At 41.0% G+C, this 11,077-nt stretch overlaps 1 protein-coding gene across 1 annotated transcript in view; it reads left to right on the forward strand.

The window, feature by feature from the left end:
- Window positions 1-456: 456 nt before the first annotated feature.
- Window positions 457-11,077, forward strand: part of HSD17B12 (hydroxysteroid (17-beta) dehydrogenase 12) — a 56,418-nt gene continuing 45,797 nt past the window's right edge. The window contains exons 1-3 of the mRNA XM_009999583.1: window positions 457-490; window positions 2,205-2,251; window positions 6,686-6,761. Coding sequence (XP_009997885.1) covers window positions 457-490; window positions 2,205-2,251; window positions 6,686-6,761 — 157 coding nt within the window. The remainder of the gene's footprint in view (window positions 491-2,204; window positions 2,252-6,685; window positions 6,762-11,077) is intronic.

Below are 11,077 nucleotides of genomic sequence, written 5' to 3' on the forward strand. Positions count from 1 at the left end.
TGCTCTCTCAGCTGTAGTTGCTAGAAGCTGAGCAATGCTCAGTGTCAGAAAGCAGTATTTTAAAATGTTGAGCTTGTTATCTGGGAATAAAACCATTAAGTTCATAAATTTTGGGTTGGAAGGAGGAGAAATGATCTGTAAGTGTTAGAGGGAATGGCTGTTATTTAGGTACCTTGCCAACTATGATGAAGGAAGGAACCTCTTCCACTGAGTCACTGAAGTTTAGTGTTTTCTACGTTGGGTCAACTTAGAACGTGTCCCACTACTGTTGTAAGCCTGATGGGGAGTGGTACTGATACAGGTTTTTGCTGTGCTCCTGTTTGTTTTGCTGAAGCAATAACAAACTGTGTCTTAATGTATAAGGTGAAACCCAAGATCAGCAAGGCTGAAACTGAAGCTGTCCTTGAACTAAATGGATGGTGCCTTTCTGCAGGACTGTGGTGCTGTCTGGCTACAATGGGTAACAACATGGGTACAAGTTTGGTTGCAGGCAAGTGGACTCCTGGGAATGTATTCTTGATTTCTTTGCAAAGGACTCTTTTTTTTTTTTTTTTTTTTTTTTGGTCATTTGGACCCTGGCTTGACCTTTCCATATGTGGACTTATTTCTGTAACACAACTGTTACTCGCATTTCCCTATTTGTGACTGGATAGGATGTGGCAAAACAGTGTGACACAGACATGCTGTGTGTGCACCATGTGCTGGCGTGCTAATGGAAGAGTCCTGCATATCTATCACTCTGGATCTATGGCATCTTGCAAATAAACCTTTAAACTGGGGAAGGGATAAATGTATGTCCATGTACCTGCATCTGTGATCATTTGTAAATCTATCTTGAGTCAGGGACATGACTGGATTTTTCCTTCTTAGCCTGTTATTGCACTGTTGGCTGGCCATTCATGCTCAGATAGAACCTTCCCTGGCAGCTTCAGCACTTGTTATTACATCCACTTATTTGTAGCTAGCAGGCACAGGAATTAAAATGGTTACAGCATTTCCTAGCTGTTATTACAGCTAGGAAATATTCTGGCTGCTGTTTGCATGTCAACTGTTATGGGTGATCTGCAAGCAGGGACTAATCAAATAATCTGCAAACACATCTCCTTCTGATGCCCTGAGGGAGGTTATTGCTGAATCCCAGTGTAAGACAACACCTCAATCTGCTGTGAGTTTCAGTTAGATAGAAGTTGACCTGAGAGTTGAACCAACACTCTCTGTTCAGTTCTGTGAACCATAAAACAAGCCAAATTATTTGGGCATGCCTGCATTCAGGGGTAAGCAATGGAAGCACAAATCAAGCTGTTCTGATCTGACATGAGGACAAACAGAAAAATCTGGTATATTCTGTAGCTACTTGGCGTGTGAAAGCAGAGACAGATGAATGAGTGGAGAGCTGCATGAGCAAGAATGTTGAGGTGTAGGCATTGGGTTTGATGAGAAGGAAGAGCTGAGAGAAAAAGTGGTGCTGAATGTGTTTGCTTAAGAAGTAGCTCAAGAAGCAGATTCTGGATGGAGGAATTGCTATTTAGTGAGCAAACTGAGATGATCAGCTACTGATGTGATGAGAGCCCTGGAATAATCTGTCAAACTAATGGCATGTTGAGTCACTCAGAGCTTTCCAGCATGTAGAAAAGAATCCTAGAAAGACTTGAGGCTTAACACAGAAACCAATCACCCACAGGTGAAAAAGTTCAAATTCTAGAAGCCCAGCTTGCAACTGACAGCTGCATCAGTCACTCAGACTTGCTGCTGGTAAACACAGTGGTCACAGGCAGTGACTACTGGATAGTCACAAGCAGGGACCTGTGGTCTGTGTCATAACATGTTTGTTTTGTTGGATGCTTACAGGCTTTAAGATACTTTTTCTTTTACTATATGCTTAAAACAAGTTGAGAGCTGGTTTAATAGTAATAACTGATTTTTTTAAAAATTAAGTTACTTTTTCTTAGTCTGTAAAGTTTCTGAAGAAGCACAGTAGAGCAGAGGACTTAAAATGATAGGCTCATAACTCCTTCTCTTCTTCTTCTTTCTTACATATGAGGATATTTTAGTGTGAGTTCTGTAAGAGATTAGTAGTTGTGCATCTATTGCAGAAGGTTTGACATGTCTCTTGACTGGAATGAGTACTTTCATGGCCTACTAATGAACACCTATTGCAGTTATTTCTGTGAAGCAATTAATGGATATCTGTCTTTCTTTTTCAGTGGTCACAGGATCTACTGATGGGATTGGAAAAGCCTATGCAGAAGAGGTGAGAATTCTTATCACTTGGAAGTGTATCTTGATCCTTGGCAAGATGTCATGCTGTCTGAACTCTGTCAAGCAGTAGACATATCTCATTTTATCTTAACATAGATGCCTGGCTTCCCTCAGATGACCAGACCAGCCAAAAGTTGTGTATTCCTTTTTATTAGTTTCCTTTTTTTCTATTCTCGGCCCTTACTTTATCCTTCAGTTTTTATTTTTAACTTTTTAGTTGTTACAATTATTTTAACTTTCTCAACCCTTGATATTTCCTTTTGGTATTTCCAGGCACTGACTAAAAGGCATTTCTAGCTGCCTGCAGTATGTTCCAATTATTCCCTATAGTTCATGAAGTCTCTGAAGCTGGGTTTTACCTTTATCTCTTTTACTGTATTTTTACTCTTGATGGATATGTGGGCTTCAAAAATGGTACTGGAATGTATTGCTTAAGACAGAAAGTGCCTGTTGGTATGGGGCAATTTAGCTTATAAACCCAGAGAACATAATGATGAATAGAACAATTTACAGCAAAAATAACTTACAACTTCAGCATCAGTACCAGAGTCAGCCTGTCTGTACTGATCTTTGTGTTCTCTGAAGCACCAGCATGACTTTGTGTGAGGAGATCAGCAGTGATTCCTTTTTTCCAGAATATTTTATTCTATGGAACCCATGGGGAAAGGAGTGTTTGTCCTTACAAAGTGTCGTCACCCTTCAGATTTCCCTTCCATCCCTGTGTGTTCCTGCCACCTGCACCCCTAGTCCACAGATTCCTTTCTGCTTCACAGAAAGTAGCACCTTGTCCTACTGGGTCAAGATAAGGGGTAACTGACTGCAAAGGAAATTAAGCCTGATGCCAACAGCATCTGATTCTGGCATAGAGTTTACAGTTCATACATGCCAAATATCCCAGGTACAAATATCCCTGAAGCAAATGATGCAACACTTAAATTTAGCTGCCTAGAGAAAGTGGAAGGAGATCATTGTGCCCAGGGCATAGGACTATCAGGGGAAGTCCTCTGGTGTGGGAGACACCCCCTGAACATCATGGAAGATGAGTTTCAGGATCTCTGTTGGGTTATTGAGTGAAAGAAACTACAGCTTGCTTTGTGTTCTGCTTGTGTTTGAGAACCAGGCTGCCTTCAGATGTGGATGTGTGCTGCTGGCAGACCCCTCTGTTCAAACCCCTATTAGCAAAGCTGATCACAAGGGTGAGATTCTGCTAGGAAACTGTTTCAGCTTCTCAGCTGTAGTTGCTGTAGGCACAGAGCACCCCAGAAGTACCCCAAATTATACAAATATTTATTCTTGGGCTATAGAATAAAGCTCATCTTTCTTTAAAAATTCATCATTATTTATTTATTTAAAATAAAACATGTATCTACCATTTGACAGTTCACACTGATGAAGATTATTTCATGAAGTGTGAATGCAGAGTGAAATGTGGAATTACCTGTACAAACTTCTCAATCTTTCCGTTAACTCTAGAGATGTCGTCATTAGACTGCCAGTGGAGACTTGACTTTCAACTAGAAATTCCTGTAGAATTCTACTTAGACATGCCCTCTGGCACACAGCTTCCTGGGCATTCATGGCTGTGATTATAATAATGCAGATTGCTTCCTTCTCCTTGGAAAAATTGGTGAGAAATGCTGTGTTGAGAATTGTCTCTTTGAAAGTTTGACATGGTCACCAGTAAGCGATGGAAGAATGTTACGAGTTTGTGGATTCTGTGCTTATGTTCTGCTTTGTTGATTTTCTTCTTTTCCAAGCAAAGAGCTGTTTTTACACTTTCCACTGTTGCAATTATAAGTTATCTGATATCCTTTCCATCACTAGACAATGGCTTCACAAACAATAGTGCCATAGTAAAAGCAAGTTTTCTTCTCAGGGTGAAGCTCACCTAGTCTTTGATTCTAAAGCAGCACAAGTTTCTCTTTTAAGGATTTGGTCAGAAGTTGCGATTTGTTGCCCCTCTCTAGCTGTCTTCTGTTCTCTTTTGCAAATCATGAGTTAAATTTGTCGGATGTATTTGCATACTGGCAATAAACTAGAGATGGTGGTTCCATTGCATCCTCTGCACTACTCTGCTGTGCATATCTGCTTAGTGTTGCTTTTTGTAGATCATTTTGCTATACATAGTCTAAGAAGAGCTTTAACTCTGCTTTGGTGGGCTTTCAATGACATTCCTTTCCACCTCGGAGGAAAAGGGCCTTAACAGCAGCAGTATTTTGCTACCAAAGTGGAAAATATGGTAGCTACTAGCACAGGATTTAAGGAAATCTGACACCTACATCTGCCAACTCTGTCAGAATGGTGACTTTTGCTTGCGTCATTCCTTAGGCTATGAGAACATCTCCCCAGTGTTTGCTACTCTGGGTGGGTTATTGTGATGTTTTTTAAGGTCTTCTCATTTAGTCTTTTCATGACACTGGCCAAAGATCCAAGTATAATGGTAGGTCATCTACAAAGTGACTGGGTGGTCCTCATTCCTTATATAAAAACATAATTAGGTACTAGGATCTCAGAGGATTTTTATTGTTCTTTGTGCTGTTATGATTCTTTTCAACTCAGTAGGTCTCTACCAGTTATTTCACAGCGTTCAGCAGAAAATGATATTGGTTTCATCAGACTAAAACTGAACATGCCATTGAGCACTGTATCTTTTTGAGTTTGATTACTTCTCTCCAGTGCTATTTGTTTCTACTTACAGACTCTTTCCTTGGGCATTTTATGTGCTCTGTATTCAGAGCATTCCTCTTGCAGATTGGTTTCCATTTCCAGATTTCAGACGTGCTTGTCAGAATGTGTCCCTTCAGTGTCAAGATAGCAGTGGTTTCTCAAGCTCAGTCTCGTGGTGGAAGTTCTCTGTACATGCTGAGGTTCCACTAACTGGGTATGTTGGCCTGGCTTTCCTTCCTTGGCTTTTGAGACAAGAACAGCTGGATACTTTTCTGTAAAGCTCAGGTATCTACTTGAGCAAACTGGGAGATCAGAGGTCATGACTGCTGAAAGAAAGCAAACTATGTGTCAATGAAGGAACATCTGTGGGGCTTTTTTCCCCCATGGTACAACAACTAAGTCAGACTCTGAGGAGATTACTTTCAGGTTGTCCTCAATGTCACAGGCTGAGATACTTGTAGGTAAATTACTTGCCTTTGTTGCCTTGATCCTGTGGAATGAGAGCATGCCATGTTATTCCCTTCTCCCCGTTGCCCTTCAAGCCTACTGCTTGGCTTTATGAAAAGTTTATTCCAGTGAGCCAGGTGCTTATCTAGAGGTAGATTTTTCCATCCATTTTAGGCAGTTGTCCTTGAGTGGGAAGTGTAAGTCCATAAGCCTGAATTGGTGGCAGTTTGTAATCAGTTCTTAGTGAGAATGTCTTTGATTTCATCATGCCTCACTCTTAAGCTCATGAGGTATCTAGTTTGAGATTCTTCTTCTTAGATATCATACATGGGAGTGAAGCATAAGAGTTTGCTGATGAACTTCATCTTCTCTCTGAAGGAAGGTTTCTTGGTTTGCCTGTGTCTGCTAGAAAGGTAGATGAGATAAGTCACTTTGGATTGTCAGTGTACTATGCTGTGGGGTTTCTTTGTGTGGTTTTTTTTTTGTGTTTAGATTTCCTTCAAGACCTGTTCCTATATGCTTCCTAAGGCAGTGAAGGAGCTTTCCTGGAGTAGTGAGAACTTACCTCTTTTTACATGTAGATGTTATGCAGTGTCACTATGAACTGTGGATTTCTAAAATGTTTTGGTTTTTTTCTTTTTCACTGGAACAAGGGACTTGGAGTAGCCACAAACATGGTTCATTTCCATTGCAGAATAATTCAGATATCTAGCTGTCTTTCTGCAGACACTTTTAAATTGAATTAGATCATATTACAAATCTGCAGTGGTAGGTCTGATTTGATGAGCAGGATATGTCCTTGCCACAGCCTAAGTTACACAAGTTCCCTAAAAGAGCCGCATGAGTAAATTAACCTTTATACCTATGATTAGTACCAAGTAAGAGTGTAACCTGTCTGAAGTATTGAGTGCTGGGATAATTTTGCAACATGATTGTTGAAGTGACCATGGATATCTTGGCTTGTTAAACTTAATTGTGGGTAATAAGTTCTTTGCTCTGACTTGCAGAGGTGTTGTAAAAGTTCTGTAAAATATCTGCTGTTGTTTTTCTGTTTTGTAAACGTGCCTATACACCTTTATTGGGTTATTGAGAGTGTAATAAATTTGTCTTGAAGGGAATCAAGTGAAAAGTAGCATGGAAGTCTTTGTCCTGGTTTACCCTTTCATGTCTCTATTTAAAATTGTAATTTTTTCAAACTTGCTGCTGATATATTTTCGTGATGTTTGATAAATTATGCAATTCCTTTAATTAGTATACTAACTTGAAAGCAATTTATGACTGTTCTCATGTCTCCTCTTTTGTTTTGTTGCAGTTAGCAAGACGTGGAATGAAAGTGGCTCTGATCAGTAGGTCTCAAGAAAAACTGGACCAGGTTGCTAGTGAAATAAGTGAGTTGAAAACTTTTTTCTTGAACTTCACAGGCCTCCTTATAAATAAATGCAAGCACATGAATTTCATACATGCTGATATACACAGCTTTAATTTTGAAAAAGGTTTTATCTTGTGCACAGTGCAAATGTTACAGAAACAAGTGGTAAAGACCTTGCAGATTAAATTTACAGGTGTTCATATTTAACTTCTGAGAACAACAGCGCTCAATTCTGGAATAAGTACTTCTAAAACTGTCAGTCTTTTTAAGAAGAGCTTACCAAGTCAGCCCAAAATACCACCTATCCCCCTAGTAGCTGTCTAAAATTGTAATCAGCTTGAATCAAGTTTGATTTAATGAGATTCAGCTGTAAGGATGGTTTCTTTGTAACTCGACGTTGTTTGAAATATGTTCTTTATGTTACTCGTTGCATCACCACGTATACAAATGTAATGAGAGTAGCTTCCCTCTTCTCCTCCTTCCTCCCCTCCCTTTTTTTTCTATTAATTGTTCAAAGATCAGATTAGAGAGCTGTAAATTTTTTTGGGGTGACAGGTGTGCATAGTCATAGCAAAACAGGGAATGAGTTAACATTTTAAGAAGCTGTATGGTGGATTGTTTCTTCAAGGAAGTGTGTATTAAGTAGCTGTAATGCAGAAACTAAGGGAGCAACTTCAGTATTCCAATCATAAGTGTAAAATGGGTATTTTTACAGGGTCAGTTAGGAGAAATCTTCCTCAAGTCTCATGCCTGACAAATGATTTTGCAATCAGAGTGAAGTATAACCTTAACACACAAGAATGCCTCCTGTAATCTATGTCTCTCTTAAGGCAGATTTCATGCAAGGGTATTAGTTTATGTCGAGATAAAGTAAGAAATACAACCTTGTGTGTACAGGTTTTTGATAAGCCTAAGTGGGAGTTGTGTACTACAAAGCAGTTTTCTCAGCATAATGATGATGTGTAAAGAAACCTTTCTGCTTTTACCTTACCCTCCCTTATCTTGCTTAGACTTTCCAAAAATTATTTGTTTGCATATTGCAGATAACTGTCAGAGTTGCTCTCTTTCAGAGGTCATAAATGTATTACTATGGCTTGAGTTCGTTACAACTTCTAATATCTTTATTAGTGGCACTGCTTTGCTGTAAAGCATAATCTGTAGGTCAAGCCTCAACAAGCTTTCCTAAGTTGTAAGGGGGTACTTAGTGAGTGTAAGAATGACTAAAAGACTTAAGGACTTAAACTTGCTTAATGTTTACCAGTTTGCTACTTCACCAAAAGTAGGGGCATACAGTTCTGTTGATGCCGATGCCACTGTCTCTGATTTTTAGTGTTCAGTGTAAGATGGCATATGAAGCTGTTTTCTAGAAGAACAGTCATCCTTTCTATGTGTATGTGGTAAAGGGACTTCTTGAGACTTGATGCAATCTTTGCTTTCCCTTCTGCTGGTTTGGAAGTAATTGGCGTTATCATAGAATCATAGAATCATAGAATCTTAGGGGCTGGAAGGGACCTCGAGAGATCATCTAGTCCAACCCCCCTGCCAGAGCAGGGTCACCTAGAGTACATCACACAGGAACTCATCCAGATGGGTTTTGAATGTCTCCAGTGAGGGAGACTCCACAACCTCCCTGGGCAGTCTGTTCCAGTGCTCTGTCACTCTCACAGTAAAAAAATTTTTTCGGATATTCACCTTGAACCTCCTATGCTCCAATTTACACCCATTACCCCTTGTCCTATCACTGGTCATCACCGAGAAAAGCCTAACTCCGTCCCCCTGACACTCACCCCTTACATATTTGTAAACATTGATGAGGTCACCCCTCAGTCTCCTTTTCTCCAAGCTAAAGAGACCCAGCTCCCTCAGCCTTTCCTCATAAGGGAGATGTTCCACTCCCCTAATCATCTTCGTAGCTCTGCGCTGGACTCTTTCGAGCAGTTCCCTGTCCTTTTTGAACTGAGGGGCCCAGAACTGGACACAATACTCCAGATGTGGCCTCACCAATGCAGAATAGAGGGGGAGGAGAACCTCTCTTGACCTACTAACCACACCCTTTCTAATGCACCCCAGGATGCCATTGGCCTTCTTGGCCACAAGGGCACATTGCTGGCTCATGGTCATCCTCCTGTCTACCAGGACCCCCAGGTCTCTTTCACCTACACTACTCTCCAGCAGTTCAGCCCCCAACCTGTACTGGGACATGGTGTTGTTCTTCCCCAAATGTAAAACTCTGCACTTCCCCTTGTTGAATTTCATCATGTTTCTCCCCGCCCAACTCTCCAACCTATCTAAGTCTCTCTGAATGGCAGCACAGCCTTCTGGTGTGTCAGCCACTCCTCCCAGCTTAGTGTCATCAGCAAACTTGCTGAGGGTACATTCTATACCCTCATCCAGGTCGTTGATGAAGATGTTGAACAACACCGGTCCCAGCACCGACCCTTGTGGGACTCCACTAGTAACACACCTCCAACCAGATTCTACCCCATTGACTACAACTCTCTGACTCCTTCCTTTCAACCAGTTCCTAATCCACCTCACTTCCTGGTCACCAAACCCATACCTGATCAACTTATCCACAAGGATGCTGTGGGAGACGGTGTCAAATGCTTTACTGAAATCAAGATAAACCACATCTACCGCTCTACCATCATCTATCCACCTAGTAATTTCCTCATAGAAGGCTATGAGGTTAGTCAAACATGATTTACCCTTGATAAAACCATGCTGACTGCTCTTGATGACCCCCATGTCCTTGATGTGCCTGGAGATAGTCACAAGAACAAGTTGTTCCATCACCTTTCCAGGGATGGAGGTGAGGCTGACCGGTCTATAGTTACCCGGGTCCTCCTTCTTGCCCTTCTTGTAGACTGGAGTGACATTTGCTATCCTCCAGTCCTCAGGCACCTCACCTGTTGCCCATGATTTACTGAAGATGATGGAGAGTGGCCTAGCAATGACCTCCGCCAGCTCCCTCAGCACCCTTGGGTGCATTCCATCTGGACCCATTGATTTATGGATGTCCAGATTACTCAACTGATCCCTAACCCAATCCTCATCTACCATGTCAAACTCTTCCTCTATCTTGACTTCTTCTGGGGCTATATGAATCTGGGGCTCATAGGGAGACCCTGCAGGAGTGAAGACAGAGGCAAAGAAGGCATTCAGCACCTCTGCCTTCTTTATATCCTCTGTCACCAGGGCTCCCACCTCATTCCTCAATGGGCCAATATTGCCTCTATTGCTAGTTTTGCTAGCTATGTACTTGAAAAAGCCCTTTCTATTATCCTTAACCTGACTTGCAAGGTTAAGTTCCAAGGAGGCCTTAGCTTTCCTAATTGCCTCCCTACATCCTCTGACAACAGTCCTATATTCCTCCCAAGTGACCAGCCCCTCCTTCCATGATCTATAGATTTTCCTTTTCCACTTAAGTTTGCCCAGTAGTTCCTTCTTTAACCATGCAGGTCTCCTAGCACCCTTACTAGAGGAGTGATATCTCTGTACAAAATGCAGGCTGTATAACCACCAGCATAAGAGTAGTACTGATGTGTCACCAGCTGACCTGGATCTGATATTTTTGTGTGTTGTATGCATGTTAAACTGGCTGTACTGATGTTACAGGAAAGCCAAATTCTCTGAACTTGAGGCTCAGTTTGAGCAAAGAAAATTAGTGGATTAATTACAAGTAGTTAAAGACTTTAGAAGACTTTCCAGCGTGTCTTCAAGCATATTGTAAGGCTGACTTTTTTTTCAGAATCCTTAAGTGTTGTAGGATTTGCCAAGAAAGGGAAATTCGGCTTTGTGTGCCTTATGAAATAGATCAAAGGCTAATCCAGACTGGACTAGAAAAAAAAAATAGAACTTCCTCTTCAGTGGTCAATAGACCCCGTTTGCATGGAGTTACATACGTTTTATGGAAAATTTGATCTTTTAATCAAGTTTTCTTGCACAAACACTGACTGCTAGGATCACTATACAAAATGATTGGTCTAGTTAAGTTCATGCTACAACACTGTTGCAGAATCTTTTATAAATGTCTGTTGTATTATGTTGTTAAACACTTTCAAGTGTTCAGAGAGGATCAGACAGAAAATTTGACTGTTACAGGGGACAATTATTTGACTGCTATGTAAGGAGGCTGTTCCCTAATTTGCTGCATTTAATAATGAGTATGGTTTAAGATACCTCAGGTGCTCTGTGTTACCAGTTGGTTCAAGAGCCATGGATTTGCAAGCAGAAAAACTGCAGTTATTGCACTGCTGCTGATAGGTGTGTTCTGAGCAGCCTTGAAAACTTTGCTATAGAAACTTAATTTCCTAGGGACTGCAATATGTATGT

This window comes from Chaetura pelagica, unplaced genomic scaffold (genome assembly GCF_000747805.2).
Source record: "Chaetura pelagica isolate M959 unplaced genomic scaffold, ChaPel_1.0 scaffold55, whole genome shotgun sequence".
NCBI classification, from domain to species: Eukaryota; Metazoa; Chordata; class Aves; order Apodiformes; family Apodidae; genus Chaetura; species Chaetura pelagica.